Below are 18585 nucleotides of genomic sequence, written 5' to 3'. Positions count from 1 at the left end.
CATGGAAGTGGCTAAAGTCAATGGCAGGCAGAGATTGTGACAACTCTGTCGGTCCTGGTCCACTGTTACATCAGAGCATATCAGCCCAAAGAGCCAGGGAAGGCAGAGAGATTGGAGGTCCACAAGGTGATTGCAACTGAAGAGGTCAGAGGTCAAGGACAGGCATGCAGGCCCACCAAGACCTGTGCTTTCTCTTATTTGTTACTATGAGATGTGCATATGATCCCACATGACCTGTGTGCACAAAATGTACTCATGGCCCAGTCATACTGATTCTCTGGTGTCGGTTGGTGTCCACTGTAGGAGACAGGACAGAGGGTGAGTTTTCTCATTGCTCTATAACCCAGTCTGGCATAAGCATGTTTCTTAACTCCACTGACCTTCTGACAAGAAGAAACCCTGTTTATTGACCGTGCTAATTTTTCCCCAGCTGCATTTTTTAAACAGTAAATGGGCAGCATGTTGTAGAAAGTGTTTTCAGCTAAAATGCTTACACCTACACACGTACACCACCTCGAGGGGTGTCAGAACTTGACTCTGATGTGGATTATAAAGCCAGGGAATGTTGGCAGGAAGGACCGAAAAGGCTTTCCCAAAAGCATCTTGTGGACTTTTATCTCTCTCTTAGAGACCTACCAGACAGCCCAGTTTGGGGAAGGGAGAAGCATTGGCTTTATCGGAGCCAAGGTGCTAATGACAGGGAACAGCAGGCCTTTTTCTACAAAGTGACAAGGCTTTCCACAGCTAAAACCTCCATTTTAGTGAGAACCCACCAGTGTCCTGCCTCAGCTGAGAGAGCCCTGCCCATGTTTCATTCCTTTCAAGGTATGCTGGAACTCTCAGCATGGAGTTAGGGGTTACAAGTACACACCCCACCTTGGAGACTTGAAGTTTACATCTAAAGCAGGGGTGGGGAACCTCCCTTTATGGTTGGACCACCACTCCCATCGGCCCCATCCTCCACAGCCAACAGTCTGGGATGATAGAGTCCAGCAACATCAGGTGAACCACATCTTAGCCATCCCACTCCTGAAGGCCTGATGACATCATGGCCAGCTCTGCTATGTAGTAAGATGGCATGATCTGCTTCAGGTGGCACAGTGGTGGCAGCGGCAGGGATACATGGAGGCAGGGATTGGTATTTAAGGCTGCAATCCTGTTCCCTGGGAGTAAGCTCCATAGACCTATCTCTGAGCTGACATGCCTAGGGTTGTGCTGTGAATGATGCAACAAGATTTTTCAAAGTACAGTGGTACCTCAGGTTTAGAACTTAATTCGTTCTGGAGGTCCGTTCTTAACCTGAAACTGTTCTTAACGTGAGGTATCACTTTAGCTAATGGGGCCTCCCGCTGCCGCTGCGCCATCACAGTGCAATTTCTGATCTCATCCTGAAGCAAAGTTCTTAACCTGAGGTACTATTTCTGGGTTAGTGGAGCCTGTAACCTGAAGCGTTTGTAACCTGAAGCATCTGTAACCCGAGCTACCACTGTACTGCTTCTATGGGGAAGGGGAACACACACATCCTTTGGCTAAATGCTTTGGGCCAAAAATGCCTGACTTAATCTAATCCTCTCACTGCATCCACTCCCAGCTTGGGCCTAGGCTCAATAAACAAAGGGCAAGGTGGCCCCTACCTGGGATGTTCACAGGGCCAGGGACTTGTATTTTTAAACACACCCAAATACCTCAAGGTCAGGCTACTGATGACACGAGGAGACCTACTGAAATGAATAGACCTAATTTAGTTATCTTCATTCATTTCAGTGGGTCTGCTCTGAGTAAACAATACTTGAATATAAGCACACACACACATATATATATTCATATGTGCAAGCTATTCAGATCCCTTCTTACCAGATGTTTTTCATGGCTGTATCCTACTGTAATTCATCATAGCAGAGTTAGCTGAAAAGTGCCCAACTTGCAATATAGCCATTCCCCTCCCCCCCCTTTTTTTTTCCTCCAGAGACTTTGACAGCTGCTGGACAGGCAGACATTCAACAAGCAACTTTCCCTAGCCTTTAGATGGAGTGACAGGGAAATGCTACACCTGTTGAATGTCTTCCTGTCCCACCGCTATTAAAAGCATACAGCCTCTGTCACCTGGGGGGAGGTGGGCAATGATTGTGCCAAACCTAAGTCCAGTTGCCTACTCTTTATCCCCCTGCCCATAACATCTTCACCAGATGCCATACAGTGGGGTGGGTGTTCCTTATTCCAGGCATCAAAACGTTCCTAAAAGATGGGACATTTTAATCTTGCGATCCTAGTACCCTAGGAGAATTGCACTGGCATGGGAAGGGCGAATGAGGGAGGGAGTCACCTGCAAATAACGGGGCCGAGGTAGGCAGAGTTTAGCAGTGGGAACCGGACAGGGTCACCTCTAGGGCCTGGGAAAGGAAGAAAATGCCCGCCTCCCCAAACAGGCCTTCGATTCAGGCAGCCGCCCTCCATTCGAGCCAAAGGCTCCTCTGTGCTTCTCCCTTCCAAGTGCGATAGGCAGGCAAGAGGCCTTGTTTGTCTCGCTCTTGGATGGGGTCCAGCTGAGAGGGAGACATCAAAGAGGGACTGGGAACAAAACCCAAGGAAGGCACAGCCCTGGGAGTGGGGAGAGCTAGAGCTCCCGGGCGGCACATAAAGGAGTTTTGCAGAGGGCCCATCAGCAGGGGATTGTCTGTAAGCCCCCAAGAGAGCAATGCTTGGAGATAAGGGAGGGAAACGACAGCCAGCTACCTAATTGTGATTACAAGGGCCTTTTCAATGACACGATGAGTCACTTGGAAACATGGGACACAGCAAGGGCAATGTGGAAGGGGGCCATGTTGGCCCATAGGGAGACCAAGGTGGATCGGAGACAGGCTGGAGCTGAGAATTTAGTGGGAAAGGCCAAATGGAAAAAATGACGGAGGGAAGCCACTTTGCAAGCAGAAGAAGGGAAAGGAGAGCAGTCCCCAACTACAGATGCCATCCTTTTTCCTGGTCAAGACTCCTGTGTGTTAACAGCCAGAAATCCAACAGGCGAAGTAACTTCTAGTTTTAGTGCTATTCAATAGCTCAGGCAGGAAACAAGGCAGCGATTCTAACTGCAGTTTCTGAACAACAAATTGGCTGCTGAGCTTGAGGGCCTTTCCCTCGAAAGACTCCTCTGTGATTAAATTCCAACAATGCTAGACTAGATCCCAGGGGCATATCACTTTGAATTGATCCTGGCAATGTCCCGAGGGTGTGAATATAACATATGTTTTAGCACGAGCATTTTGCTGTTCAGCAACGTGTGGAAACAAAGGTTATATGTGTGTGCGCGCACATCTACTACTCCAAGGGTATACAAGGTGGTGCCCTTCAGATGTTGTTGGTCTAAATTTCCCATCATCTCTCTCCATTGGCCATGCTGGCTGGGGCGGATGGAAGTTGCAGCCCAACAATGTATAGAGGCTACTCCTGTGCTATCTATGTTGACTGCACCAGGTCAATTTCTTCATTTCTATCTCGGGTGCATCCCAACCAAGATGCCATCATTACACATGTTAAGACTCTTGCACAAATTATATACTCTATTAATGCAGTAATTTTTAACCCACCTTAACCAGCTTTTTCAGCCCAAACGCAAATGAATTTAACTAGAAAAGTCACTGCAAGTCACTTTTGCTCCATGATCCATGCCCCATGGATACCAGAAAGGGAATAGTAGGTTTTAATACCAGAGGTTTCTAGTTACCGGTAGTTTATTTAGCAAAAAATATATATACTGTTTTATTGTAAAACAAAAACAAAACCTCTAAGTTGTTTGCAACAATATAAATTAGTTGCAACTTGTAGTAGTAACACTTTGCACTTCAGGCTGCAATCCAATACTGTATACACTTACGTACCTGGAAATAAGCCCCAGTGAACACTATGAGATTTAATTCTGAGTAGATATAGATAGGATTGCTTAGTTAGCATGTTTGAAGGGCTTCGCATATACCTGGGGTGGGCAGACATTAGGCTTGCAGGTGCCACTTTGGTTTTTTTACGGAAACAAGAGGCTAGAACAAAAGTCATACACTTACAGTCAAAGTTTGTGACCTGATTCGCATGTAAGGCTAAGTCAAACCATGTCTTAGCCCCACTGTGTAGTGCTGCAGCAAAAGCAGGACAGGGGGAGAAGCACAGTGGCTGTGATCTTCTCTCCAGGAACATGCATGTCTGTTTCTTCATGCTAAATCGTGGTTTGGATTAGTATTATGTGTGAACTGGGCCAGTGCCTTGCCCAAGGTCACCCAATGAGTTTCATGGCTGGTTGGGGGTTTGAACCTGGGTCTCCCCAGCCCAAGTCCTGTGCTGTAACCCAGGGATGTAGAACCTCCAGCCCGTGGGCAAAATCTGTCCCACCAGTCCTCTCCATATGGCCTGAGAGGCCGTTTCAGGCAACCCATGCACTCCTGCCATACGTCAGGTGTGAGGCAGGTAAAGGCTAGACTTGGCAGGCACTGCCAAAGTCAGCCAAATACCGCTACTAGAAAACACTGGCATTTATGATGAGACAATAAGCACTGTGCATAACTAGCTTCTGCTGCAAATTGGCAGAGCTGGTCTTCCCTGAGTTTGATCCTAAATTAAAAAATTGTTCATTGATGAGTGCACTTCTACGGTGGATCAGGTGTTCAACATAACAGGTTTGCATGTGGCCCTGAGAGGCTCGTTTTCACCCGAACTAGCCTTCCCCATCCCAAAGTAATCCTGGTTTTCAGAAAGGGACTAGACACGCACCTTCAAGTTTGTCCAGCCTGACTGAAAATCCAGCCAAAGATGACACAACAGAAACTGCTGGAGTGGATCCATTTTGTGTGCTTTTGAAAACCTTCCCTTTCTCTTAGTGCCTAATTGGAGTCCGGCTCTTTTTTCCAATAACAAATCTGGCCCAGGTTTTGGGAATGAAGCCCTTGGAAAACACAGTTAGGTTAGGTGTGACCTATGAGTCATTTGCAAAGATAATGGATCTCACTTTAGGATTTGTTTCCCCAGTAGAGCTGCTTAAGCCAAAACAGAATCCAGAACTTTCACAGCAAGCTCACCTACACTCATGATCCTGCAGCAGGATGCATTTGAGAAGAGATAACTCTCACTTTGGCTCCATGATCTGGTGCAACACCTTATTCCAGATGTCAAGATGACACAGGTGGGATCAGGTTTATTTTTATTTTAAAAAAAGAAGTATGAGATTTTAAAAGATGGCATGCTAGTCTTCTTGGACTGGTGATATAGGAAAAAAGCAGCCTGGACAATCATCCATGATTTTACAGGCCCAGCTGCAATTTCATTCTTTAGGCCAGGTGCCAGAATTGGAGGATAGAAAAGTAGAACAAAATTCCAGCAGAAACGTGATTGCTTTGTATGGGGGGTTCTTCTGACCACACTCTTTCAGCTTGCAAACACTGCTGTTCCTGCACTACCAATGTGCTCTGTGGTATTTAGGAGTGGTTTGAGGAACTGGGTGGAATCTGGGTTCACAGAGCTAGAGGCAGAGATCTAAACCTAATCCTGAGTGATTGCTTCTTTTGGGTAACTGAGGTAGCTGCACTGGCCTTGGACTGGACTGTTTTAAAAATGGGGAACCTGTGACAATTAGGAGTGGGGCCTAGAAGCTGAATTAATTTACCTATTCCTGCTTCACTTTGTTGCTGGTGCCCACTGAAAGTCCAAGCCTGAAGAAAGATGAGAGGAAGGACTCACTCACCAAGATATGTCACATGACAGTGTTTGCTCTTATATAGCAAGGATGGGTGAGAGCACTGCAGTTTCATTCTGTTCAGACTCTGGAGCGGAATATGGAATTCAGAGAGGATCCAGGGGGCTTTGGAGCACAAGCAAAATGATCCAAAATTGGCCCTCCAGTCCTAGAATGCTGAACTTTCTGGAATTCAGTGGCATTACTATCACAAATAAATATGGTCCAGGATACCTCTAGGCCCTTCTGTCCAGCTTGACCATTGAGATCATCCAGAGGAGTGCTGCTAGTTGTCCCCTGTGTTACAGAGGCCTAGCTGGCCTCATCCAGGAGCCAAGCGCCAGTGTCACTTGTCCCATGCTGTGAAAGACTCTTCCAGGACAGGCTCAGCAGGCATCCTCACTTGTGACTTTCAGGCACCCATGGAAGACTTTGTAGTGCCTAGAGGCCTGTGCAGCTTTGAATTAGCCAGTCTTTTTAATGATTAAGTTGCTCTGTTTTAAATGGTTTTTATATGTTATTGTATACCTGACCTGTTGTTGTAAACCACCCTGATATCTTATGTGAGGGCAGTGTGCAAATATTTTTAAGAGAGAGAGAGAGAGAGAGAAAGAAAGAAAGAAAGAAAGAAAGAAAGAAAGAAAGAAAGATGCAGCAGAAGATGGAAGGTGATGCTCACGCCAGCTACCAGCTCCATCAGGCAATTCCTACTCCTGAACTAGGCAAGCTGGTCATTGTAAGAACAACTGTTTACAAATCTGTGCCCCGACCCTGCCGGCAGGGCTAGCCTTGTCTCAGTTGACTGTACATAAGCCACTCTGGGAGCCCTTTTGGCTGAAGAGCTGTGTACAAAAGCAGCCGTGTAACGGCCAGACATTTAAAGGGACAAGTCTTCCCAAAAAGAATTCCGAGAACCCTTGTTAAAGGTGCTGGGAACTGTTGCTCTGTGAGATGTGGGGTAGCGTCTCTGTGGGAAAGTGACAAATGGGTGCATGGCGGTGGGTTGCTGTACCCATCAAATCAGAAGCAATTTTGCAGAGCAGAAACTCCAACGGGAAGTGAACAATCAGTTCCCACGACACAAAGCGGGAACCTCTTCCTCCTCCTCCTCCTCCAGAAAGGAGATGGTTGTGGTCCCTTCATCACCTTGGGGAGAGAACACATGGCTTCATAGAGTGCCTTCATTAAAGAGACTTTCTCTTTAATTTATATTAATTTAATTTGATGAAAGAGTCTCTCTGTGGAAAAGGGACAGCCTGGTCCCAGACACCGTGGTTAGCCAGAGGGCCAGCAGCTCCTGAGAGCTTCTTTCCCCCTCCCTCCTTCCTTCCTTCCCTCCCTCCCAAAGAGAATTCAGCTAGAACAGCCATTTGGCCCATGGCCACAGAAGCACAGCAGGCGCCATTAGCCTGGCACCAGAGGATGAAGAGCTGCTACCGGGGTGTCTGTGCATCATTTCTGCCCAGGAAGGCCAATATCACACACCCCATCCATTTAAGCCACATTTAAAGTGCATCACTTCCCCCAAATAATCCTGGGTACTGTAGTTTCACCCCACAGAGCTACAATTCCCAGCACCCTTAACAAACTACAGTTCCCAGGATTCTTTGGGATAGGTCATATGCTTTAGAGATACGGTGTATATGCAGCCACAGTAGCAAGCTTCTCTTTGGCTTAATGCCCAAAGGGGCTGCCTATAGGGAGGGAGGGAGGGAGGGTGGGTGTATTGGAACAACGTTTGTTAAAATTGTATTTCCAGGGGTGTTCCCCCCACCCCCGCAACAGCCGCTGCCGTTAAAATAAAAATAAAATTGAAAATATGGGAACTGCCCAGATCTTGCAGGATATAAATCAAAGAAGTAGAAAAGCAACCCAGGTCACAATGCACACGATAAATGTTTTTAAAGTATTTATTTATTCAGCCCAGGCTGGGATGAAAAGTCAAAAGATTTTCAATTTCCCAGGGAAACGGGATGGGAAAGGGAAAGTGATTAGTGTTGCCTGCAGTCAGACGGCCATGAGGAGGAGGAGGAAGCGGCAGTGAGTTTGGGCTGTGAAATGCAGTGGACTTGGCCAGGAGCCAGCTCATAAGGGATTTGTCAATGACAGTTTATTTGAGATGAGCAAGGGGCAGAGATCATCTTGATCTGACATCATTTTTCATCATGGCCAATGCTCTCGGTGCAAGGAGGAAATGCTGGTTAGCAAAATAGCAGGTCAGAGCTTGAAACCTCAAAGGTCTGGCACAGAATCTGGACGGGAACTGAGAGACCATCCCAGAGGGAGGATTGAAGTGGTTCCACTCCGCCCAGCAGTCCTTGCACCAAGAGGCATTTAGTAAAAACAATCTTATACGCAAAACACTTGGGATTGTACAATGTCATACTACCACCTTTTCGCCCCTCCGTTTTAAAAGCATCCATTATTTTGAAAGGTTGCCCCATTTCCCAGAAGGTCAACATAGTCCTAGAGAGCACACTGAGTACCCTGTTTTTCTGTGGTTCAAATGGCCATAGAGCACAATGCTGTACTTAATTGTCCGCACCATGGCTACAAAATGGATCAAGAAATGTGGGTAAAATACAACATTTAATGGTTTTCTTTCTTTCTTTGCTATAAGGCCCACCTGTTCTCCAAGAAGCTCAAGGCACCATACATAGTTCCCTCCCCACACACAGTTTATCCGCTCAACAACCCTGTGAGGTACGTTAGACTGAGAGACAATGACTGGTCGGTGCTCTAACCACCACATCACACTGGGCACAGCATCACTTCCAGTAGGCTTTCTGATATATCTCCCACTGTAGGTTATATACCATCACCCAGGCATCACCAGGAGAGCTTTAGTGTGAAGTCTTTTTCAGACTGGGATGACTTGATGCTGGGGGCAGGGGAGTGTCTTCAATTCAGATTGAAGTTTCCTCTAGTAGAGTAGATCATATAAGTGCTTCCCCACAATTGAAGAGATGCAGCCAGCCCTACAATCTCTCCTCCTGTGTTTGTATTGCAGGGGGCAATGCCATGTGCTGCATGCTCAGTGTTAATTGGGCAGCATCTGAACTGAACCACATGGCTCAAAACTGCTTCCCCTCCTCTGCTCCTGTGTTGGAGGAAAGCTCTGACATTTCCAGAAAAGGAGAGAGAGGAAGTTAAAACAAAACAAAACAAAGCAAAAAGCCCACCCCATAGATGTTTATAGTACTCTCTTTCTAGGAAAAATAAGGAAGCGGTGCCACTGACAGCTTGAAGCCACACATCATGCGCACACCCTGTGCAGAAAACTATGTTAGCTGAAGAATATCTATGCCCCTATACTGCTGAGTAAAGCAGGTTCCTCTGTGCATTGTCTGCTGCTGCACCCCAAATGTCTCCTATCCTCGGGGTGTTTGGTGCAGTTTCTCTGGCTGGAATTCAGCCCAGCCCACACCCCAAAAAAGGATATAGGTTGAGAACATTGTAGATGCAGTTAGGCCAAAGTCACAAGGTGAATGTGTGCAGGGCCAGGAGTTAACTCCAGAGAGCCAGTCTGGTCCATTCTCAAACTCATTGCTTCCTATTTATTAATCTGCCAGCATAGCTGCCCTGTCATTCAGACCTCCCGATTTCTCTGTTCCTTTTCCACTGGGTTTCAAGCCTTTGTGTTGTGCTGACACAGGTTTATTTTATTACCCCTCCCCCATTTAATTCCATCTGTTTAAGAACGATAAGGGATAACATAGAAGCCAATGGGAAAACCAAGAAAAGGAAAGGAAAGGGGGAGGACTCCTGGCTGCTTCTCAATAGGCTCCTTCTGTAAGGCATGCAGCAAAGCGGTTGCAGCTGCTGCACCACCAGAGCTCTGAGTTACACAAGGCTGCAGCGAAAGCGCCTGAGCCACTGCAGCTGGGGCCCTGCTGCAGTGCTGAACTGTGAGGGAGCAGGGGCACTCATGCAGCAAGGCAGAGGCGACAGAGAATGAGTGCATGTGTACCAAGGAGCATGAGGGCCACTTTAACCGCAACAGATCTCTTGTGTGGAACGTCCTCTCTTGCACATGAAACTGCATGCGGATCATTTTGCTGAGTGACGATTGCACGTATGTCCTGCTGGGAAAGAAGGTATGAAGTGTACTTGTGGGCAGTAAAGAGACACTGTGGGCAGTCAGTGGCACAGACATTTCCGCACAAAGTGGAAAGCTGGGATGGCGTCTGCGCTGTCCTCACCGCACCACCTGCTTGGTAAAATGATGCGCAGACACGGAAGCAAGGAAATGCTTCCCATAGCCACCGCCAGCCTGCAAAACCCACTGTCTCAAGCATCACTTGGAAGCATGAATGAGAAGTATTGATTTGACACAGGCTGCCAGTGACAGAGACTAGTTAGGCAGCCTGGCCCAGTAGCAAGTTCCCTTTCTGGTTTGAATGACAGACCTTTTGCCTGATTGCAGATTTGTCTCTCCTTATCGCTTTGATGCTTTTTTAGCATTCTCCTGTCTAAATCAAAAAAGCTTTACAACATACTCAGAGGTTATTTATATGATTGTGATCACAATGTATTCTATATAACATCAAAGAAAATGGAAGTGTGTGTGTGTGTGTGTGTGTGAGAGAGAGAGAGAGAGAGAGAGAGAGAGAGAGAGATCAGGATTGCAGAGGCAGGTTCTGTAAAAGTAGAGTTTTCTATATGTCAAGAGATTGAACTTCTAACCCCTATCTACACTACAGCTTTATCATGGTTTTACACCACTTTAGCCCTGATTACCTTCAAAGATGATGTAGATGACGATGATGATGATGATTTTATATGCCACCCTATACCCGCAGGTCTCGGGGCGATTCACGGGGTAATATCACAACATAAGTTTTATGAAGTGTTGAGAATTGTGTTAAACCCTAGTCCTTCCCTTACTTAAAATTCTGGAGTTTACTGAAGTATGAATATTCTAAAGTGGTTGTCAGTAACTGCCATGTAATACAGATTGACACCATAAACAGACATTTTGCAGCATTTGTTAGAAGTGTCAATGACATCTGATGAAGAAGCTGCAACCATCTTGACAACTGTCACGTGTGCCTTTGTAAACACGCTTTTTCTAGTGCAGCTTTACCCTCAGGCACACAGCCCATGCCTTATCTCTATGAAATGTTTTAAAAATATGATCCTATAAATATAATATACCTTGCACCCTTGAAGGGCGTAATTAAATCATGGTATCCCAAAGGACGTTGCTTCTTCCCAAGCCAGCCATCAACCCTTTTATGTGTGGTATGAGGGGCTCAGAAGAATGGGGGGGCCAAATGTAGCCTTGTTAGTTAGAGGACATGCCCATAGGACCATAGCTTTGACTCCAACTAGGGCTTTGTTTCATTGCTGTATAATATATGGCCATGGTAATTTGTGCCTTAGTGACAAACCAGTGACAAACCTTTAAACTACTCTAATGCATTCTGCATGCAGCTAGAGCAGGGGTCAGTAAACTTTTTCAGCAGGGGGCCACTCCACTCTCCCTCAGACCTTGTGGGGGGCTAGACTATATTTTGGGGAAAAAATATGAATGAATTGTTATGCCCCACAAATACCCCAGAGATACATTTTAAATAAAAGGACACATTCTACTCATGTAAAAACACGCTGATTCCCAGACCATCCGCAGGCCGGATTTAGAAGGTAATTGGGCTGGATCTGGCCCCCAGACCTTAGTTTGCCTACCCATGAGCTAGAGCATCCCAAATATTTTCATGCAGACTAACCTGTTGCATTCATAAGGGATTCATGTGGCACATTCCACAATTTCTATTTTCTGCTGTCTGGTGAGGATGGTTTTATTTGGGTGAGCTTTTAAATTAACCTAGATAGTTAACCCATATTTCACACTGTTTCTTTTATGCACCTTTTTTATTTTGTCTTGTTGAGGGTTGTTTTGTTTTTGTTTTGTTATTTGTTTTTAGCCACCTTAAATGCACATATATATAGGAAATGTGAGATAAAATAGTCTCAAAGAAACAAGTACAATTTATTTAAAGCATCAATCGTTGCCTTTTTCTTGTCTTTTTAAAAAGTGAAATCAATTGAAAAAGAATTTGCAAAGTTGTTCTGAAGCGGGGGGGGGGGATGATATTATAGGTATGAGCCAATCAGTGCTATTCATAGTGGGCTTCTTCAGCACACTCACTTAATCAGTTTGTCCTGAGCTTGACCCTGGAGAGAAATGGTTCACTATAATAGATCTCAGTCAGTTCACTTCCACAGCAGTCCTGCCACTTAATAATGTTATAACTCTGTATACATACTGTGTGGAGTCCTAGGGAAGGAACCTCTCTCTCTCTCTCTCTCTCTCTCTCTCTCTCCACACTATACCTGTAGAGCACACTCAAAGCACATATCCCCTCTCAAAGAATTCTGGGCAATGTTTGCTTGTTAAGGGTTGCTGGAAATTATAACTCTGTGAGGGGTAAACTATAGCGGCCAGAATTCTTTGTGCTTTAAAGGCACAGTGTGTGCACAGTTTATGTGTGTGTTTGTGTGTGAAGGGGAGAGAGATTGTTCTGCTTTATATAGCTGTATATTTAAACTTGAGTGGGCTTGGCCAAGCAGTTTTTTTAAAAGAACAACAACAACAGAATAGTTTTTCATCATAAAAAGGGTGGTTTTGATTTTGTTGTGGTTTTCAGGTCTGTTCAGGCAAAGTAAGACAGTTGGCAATTGTGTTCAGGGCTGTACTCATGCACTCATCTTTTTGCTCTTGTGGAAAAGAAGCTAAAATGGTATCCCATGGGCTAAACCTGGAATGCTTCCCTCCTTGACAACCCTGAGAGAGGTGTATAGTACAAATAAATGCAAGAAAAAGACACATACACACCACAAAACTATTTTTCTCTTTTGGAATGAAAAAGACACAACAGTGTTTTGCATCTACACTACATTTTAGGGCAGAAGAGAAAGAAGTTCTGTCTGAAACGGGAATCTGAGCAGGTAGACTGACATAGCATTCTTTGGCCTGAAGGCTAAGATTCAAGGCACTTTGAAATGGAGCCATTTTACTGACTTTGGTTTCATTTTATCCCGCTACCTGGAAACAGGCCCTATACTGTGAGTGCAGCACGGCATTGAGTACCAAACAAGGGTGTTGGTTGAAGTTGGTAGGGTAGAAAGCAGGGAGGCCAACAGTAGGTGGTGCCAGATGATGGGCAGGTCCAGCTAATTCTAGTTTTGTTCCCATCTCCCTCCCTGCTGAGTTCTAAAAGTGGCTGCACTGAGACTAAGAAAGAGGAAACTGACATCTGCCACCCGAGCTAGTTGTAAGTAGGAAGGCACTCAGGGTAGGGATAGGCTGAAAGCAGACTGAGGTTGGTGGGGCCCTGCTCTAAAGTGGTACCTCGGGCTAAGAACTTAATTCGTTCCGGAGGTCCGTTCTTAACCTGAAACTGTTCTTAACCTGAAGCACCACTTTAGCTAATGGGGCCTCCTGCTGCCGCTGCGCTGCCACCGCACGATTTCTGTTCTCATCCTGAAGCAAAGTTCTTAACCTGGGATAATATTTCTGGGTTAGCGGAGTCTGTAACCTGAAGCGTATGTAATCTGAAGTGTATGTAACCTGAGGTACCACTGTATTTGCCTTAGCAGGCCAGCCCCCACTGTATCTGCAGACTCAATATATGTCTCTCCACCCGCTTCTCTTTCAGCCTTTTCTAGAGCTCCTCTCCCATTAGTGAAAGGGGATCCTAATGATTTCCACGGCAACTGAACAGATGTCACAAACAAAAGATTATCTTCAGGCTGAGATTAATCAGAAGCCAGTGAAATTAATCTCATAACAAGCCAGAGACGCCTCCTGGAAAAAAATGTGGCAGACAGACAAGTTGGCATTCCCCGCTAGGATAACTATTTGGTGCATAATTTCTAAAATGAAAAGATAAGAGTTGGTGAGACTGAAGGTTGCTATGCTATCTGCCCTGGGGGCACCTGACTCCTGAATTCTATTATTGTGTGGACAGGCTGTGGGTCCTGAGCGTTGTGTACGGACAAGAACCTCTCTTTCCCACAGACAACCCAAGACATTATGCTGCCTGGCACGGAATAGCAAATCTCCCCATCCCCTGCTAAGGTGCCAGTATCCAAGGTTAACTACGGTAAAGGTAAAGGACCCCTAGACAGTTATGTTCAGTCGAAGGTGACTATAGGGTGTGGTGCTCATCTTGCTTTCAGGCTGCGGGAGCTGGTGTTTGTCAACAGACAGCTTTCTTGGTCGTGTGGCCAGCATGACTAAACAGCTTCTGGTGCAACGGAACACCGTGATGGAAACCAGAGCACACAGAAACGCCATTTACCTTTCTGCTGCAGCGGTACCTATGTATCTACTTGCACTGGTGTGCTTTCAAACTGCTATGTTGGCAGGAGCTGGGATAGAGCAATGGGAGCTCACCCCGTCGCGGGGATTCGAACCGCTGACCTTTTGATCGGCAAGTGAGCCCAATAGGCTCAGTGGTTTAGACCACAGCACCACCCACGTCTTAGGCTGACTAAGTTATGTTGCCACCTGAGTCAGGAAGCCCCACAAGCTCTCTTCCCCCCAGGAGGAAAAATATAACTAAAAACAATAATAATTAAAAAGTAACAATTACTGACCTTTCATGACATCCCAGATCAGCTGCCTGGGACAGTGGAAGGCCTGGCCTTGTGCTCTGCATACGCTCAGAGATATTCTTGCTTTGCATATTCCATGGCTCAGCTATGATATTCAAATTAGTTTTGTATTGTTTTTAGTTTGGCACTAATAAATTAAGGTTATCACTTTCCAGTTCTGGTTTTTCCTGGTCCAGAATAAAAATTCAGAGTTGTTTCCGAGCTTAGCTGCTTTCGATAAGAATGAGACTTCTTATCAGTTAATGCTTTCAGCTGTAATGTAAATACCTTGGCTAATCGGACTGCACACAAAAGCTTCCTTATAATCTGAAAATAGGCTGTTCTGTGAGTAAAGAGTGGGGACTGCGCTCCAAGAAGGATCTTGTCCCTCACATGAACTGAAGGCTCATTGGAACTGGAGCATTTGAACCAACTGGGGGAGTTTTCATGTGGGCGACTTAACTCGGTTTGGGCTGTAAACACCACACAGGTCAGAAAGTGCTTCCAAATGACAAACCTCTTGCTATTCCACATTAACAGCATTCATCTGTGGCATGAGTAGTGAAAGATGCCCTGAGGCCAATGGGCCATACAAATTAATTACAACTCAGGACTTCAATGCAAATGATGTCCCAGGTTTAAAGAGGGTGATTTCTAATCAGCACATTTTCTGTAAGTTCCTGCTGAAATCCTGTAACTTTCCATACCACAAATGTCCTGGGCTGCTTTTCCCCCCTGGCCCACTCTTGTTGCGCTCTAGCGCAAGGGTGTTCCTTGAGATTTCAATAATGCAGTGTCATTAGGGAACCACTGCAGGACAACTAATAAAGCAGAATGGTATTTGGATGCTGCACCCCATAGTCAAGTTTGACTGGACTTAACTGTTCAGGGGTCCTATACCTTACCCATTATAAATCCACCACTAATGCACTATTGTTGCATCAATGTCACTCACAAAAACCCACTAGTCTAGAGACTGTTGATATGAGGCGACAGTTAATAAAGCAGCCCTGGGGACCACAGCCTGCACAAAAATCATCTCTCAGAGGCTGATACTTGCATCCATTGGAGAGCATCCATTGGAGCCAATAGACAGAGGCAAATAGTAACTTTCTCTGCCTGCTGCACAATAACTTATCAGAAGCTGTTGTATCACCTGGTGAAAAACCCTGACCTTTCCCTTTATTAAAGCAACCCGTAGGAGAGGATTAAGAGGCAGAGGATTACGTCAATAAATTTGCAGGTGGTCGAAGCCAGATGAATGCCACATCGTGTTTGCTGTTGGAAATCAAAAATGGCCAGAGTGAAATGATATCAGAAGGAACTGAAAGGGGGAGCATCTTTGGCTCCCTTGCAGGTTTTGCAAGTTAGCCCAGTTCTCTACAGTCCTCTGGAGAAGGGCCCAACAGCAGCAGTGAACATGGACTGGGCAGAGATAGCCCAATGCCATTTAGTGGAATGCAAACTAGTGCTGGCTACAGCATGAGGGAGTGCTCAAGAGGACAGAACCTAGGCACAATAGTGTTTCAGCCACAGTGCAAGCTTGTCTGTATGGGATGGCATGTTAGTTGGCAGTCTGAAGAAGAAGACATGAAGAGTGGCTGCCTGCTCGTCCCCCCCCCCACTGGGCATATCTGAGAGGGCAACAGGCCAATGGCACACAGGCTTCCACCCACACAGAGAGAGGTCTGCTTATTATATGGTGACAAGTGAAGTGATGAGTGCATAGGCACATGTTTGCCTGCTAATGTCTCCTCTTTTGTTTTCCCCAGGTGATCTTGCTTTCTCCCTCTTCCCTACCACTGTGGGTGGCTTAATAAGGGAGGACGACAAGACAGCAAAGGTTACCAGGAATACATGGCTTCCGTTTTCCCCAAGCCAATGCTCCATGGATGTTTGGGCTACAGCTCTCATCAGCCCCAGCCAGCACAGCTGAAAAGCAGGAAATGTGAATCTCTTTCCCGAAGCAAAAGAAAAGGCAACATTGTCTCCAAATAGCCTGGCCTCAGCTTAAGTATAGACCTTGGGGCTCTAAAAATAGAGAGCTGGTGCATGTTGGCTAAGCTGTTCTGGGCAATGCAGGTTTGCCAACACTTTAGGTGTATGAGGCATGACCACACTCTGGCACTGTGCTCATATTTAAAACTGAGAAGCATAAAACAGAGTCTAGGGGTGTGTTTTTCCTTTCTTTCTATTCTGGGCCCTTCCTTCTTTCCTTCCTTCCTCCTAAATGCAGGTTGCAGGGAGAAGAACAGTGACTGCTACTCTCATTTTGAGTGAGAATGAAACTGGCAGAGAATCATTCCTGGAAGACACCCATCCAAACATTTGTCCTGAGATTGGATCGTTGTGTGCTAAAACATCTTTGATGGATACCTGTACAGCTTCTCTTCAAAGACCTCTGAGCTATGATATGCCACAACTTCCTTAGGCAAGCTGACTGCTGCAATAGCTGGGACATTTCTCCAGATATTTAACTTCCATATACCTCTCTATGGTTTAACCCTGTTGTTCAGATCATCAACAAACAGGCCAAACAATTATCCCCCCCCTTCTTTCTAACATGTTCCATGTTGTACCATGAACATCAGGATCAATCTCTCAGAAATGACTTAAATTTGATGGGGTGCCCCATCTTTCAGATGCCTAAGCCAAGTTCATGGTGAATGAGACTTTCCGTCTTAATAGCTATATTACCTCTGATACAGCAGTTGCTGGGGATCAGTTGTGAGAGAGGGCTATTACGCTCATGTTTTGCTTGTGGACTTCCCTTTGGAAGCCATATGTGGCCAAGCTTGGCAACCATGAGAATGAAATACTTGGGGGGGGGGATACACAAAGAAAAGAAACACAAAAGTAGCAGATCCAAAGCCATGGTCATTCAGCTATCAAAGGTAAATGGGAAAATAAAAGTCTTCAGTTGTCCAAAGTTTCATAGGTTCCATAAGGTCGTGTGAGCTCTGAATTGGAGAACAGGACTGACAGCCTCAACCCTGAGCATTTCTTAATTGATTGCAGACCCCCAATAACACACTTCCTTTCCCCCCAGTGATGCCTCTTTTCTTCTGTTAAAAACCACAGGCTTCAGTCTCTTTCTCACCACACCACAGAAAATGAAGGCAAGTTCACATGATCATGCTACACATAGCCAGCAGAAACCCTCCCTGCCTCTCCAACCAAGGCTGTGCTAAGCACGTAGCAAGTAAGTTGCCCAAACAGCTGTGTGTGGCAGCACAGCACTGCTTAAACCGCACAAGCCACGTGTCAGTGGGCCCTTGTGACAAATCCTGAGGATGATCCACTTGACTGAGTTCGCTTTGACTGACCCACCTCTCCTTCCCTTTATCTCCGTTCCTTCCAGTGGTGGCTGGGGCCCACTGGGACTAGGAGGGCAGAAGCCAAGGAGCCCAACGGGAGCTGGGGGCCAAGCCAAGGCCAGGCAGAGCCAATAAAAGCCAGTCTCCTTCCTATCCGCCCTCTCTCTGCAACACTCCTCCTGTGAATGTAGTTGACAGGCCTGGGCACCCTTTGGCACAAGCAGTTTGGGGTCTGTCAGGCAGTAGACTGAGCAGGGTGGGACAGAGACCCCTTCACCCTAACGGGCCAGCTCCTGAAATGGCTGCCCTTGTCCCCTCAGAGTCCTGCACACCTGCCACCACCCAGCTCCTTCTAAGCCCCCTTCCTCTCCCTGCTTCCCTTTTATTCCTCCCCTCCCTTTAAAAAAAAGTTTCTGACTCTTCTTGGGTGCCTCTCTCCCTTCCCACTTCCCTGCTTTTCCCCTCAGGGACTCATTACTCACCCTTGGCAGCTGCTTCCTTCTCTGAGGCGCCGCCGCCGCTGTCCCTCGGTGCCTCAGTGGCCCGGGCAGGGGAACGGGCCGAGGGCTCCCCTCACAGCACACCAGGCTCACGGTACATCCCATTCAACCCGGTTCCCGCGCAAAGCCTGCCAGGGGAAGGGGAGGGGACTGAGGCAGCGAAGAAGCCCCTGCGCTCCAGGCTTCCAGAGCTCCAGCTGCCCGGAGAAGGGGGCAGCTCAGGGCAACCCAAAGCTGCAGGTGCGTCGAGGGGAGAGTTGCCTGAGTGTGGAAAGGGCTGCCTGGCTCAACCCGCTGGGCTGCTGCTGCTCCTCCTCCTCCCCTTCTCCTCCCTGAGGTTGGGTCAAGGTACCTTCCCCCCCCTACTTCATACACACACGCGCGCGCTCGAACGAACTTCTCCCCACTTCAGCGCCTCTCTCCGAAAGGGACGCGGGAGAGGAGGATTCAAGGGCGA

The 18585-nt window shown here is 46.6% G+C and overlaps 1 protein-coding gene and 1 long non-coding RNA gene across 13 annotated transcripts in view; one reads left to right on the top strand and one right to left on the bottom strand.

The window, feature by feature from the left end:
- Positions 1-18248, bottom strand: part of TNS1 (tensin 1) — a 321487-nt gene extending 303239 nt beyond the window's left edge. For all 11 annotated transcript variants that reach the window (XM_082237860.1, XM_082237875.1, XM_082237878.1 and 8 more), the window contains exon 1: positions 18111-18248. In XM_082237860.1, the coding sequence (XP_082093986.1) occupies positions 18111-18233 (123 nt within the window). In that variant the 5' untranslated portion in view covers positions 18234-18248. The remainder of the gene's footprint in view (positions 1-18110) is intronic.
- Positions 129-16333, top strand: LOC309528178. 2 transcript variants are annotated; one of them, XR_014217582.1, is made up of 3 exons: positions 129-318; positions 5011-5161; positions 16084-16333. It is a non-coding gene; the product is annotated as an uncharacterized lncRNA (long non-coding RNA). The 2 variants fall into 2 exon arrangements; XR_014217583.1 differs by having other exon boundaries at positions 5008-5161.
- Positions 18249-18585: the final 337 nt, after the last annotated feature.

The sequence above is a fragment of the Podarcis vaucheri genome (assembly GCF_965113315.1).
Source record: "Podarcis vaucheri genome assembly, chromosome: 1".
Classification (NCBI taxonomy): Eukaryota; Metazoa; Chordata; class Lepidosauria; order Squamata; family Lacertidae; genus Podarcis; species Podarcis vaucheri.
This window is presented reverse-complemented; position numbering and strand designations above follow the sequence as displayed.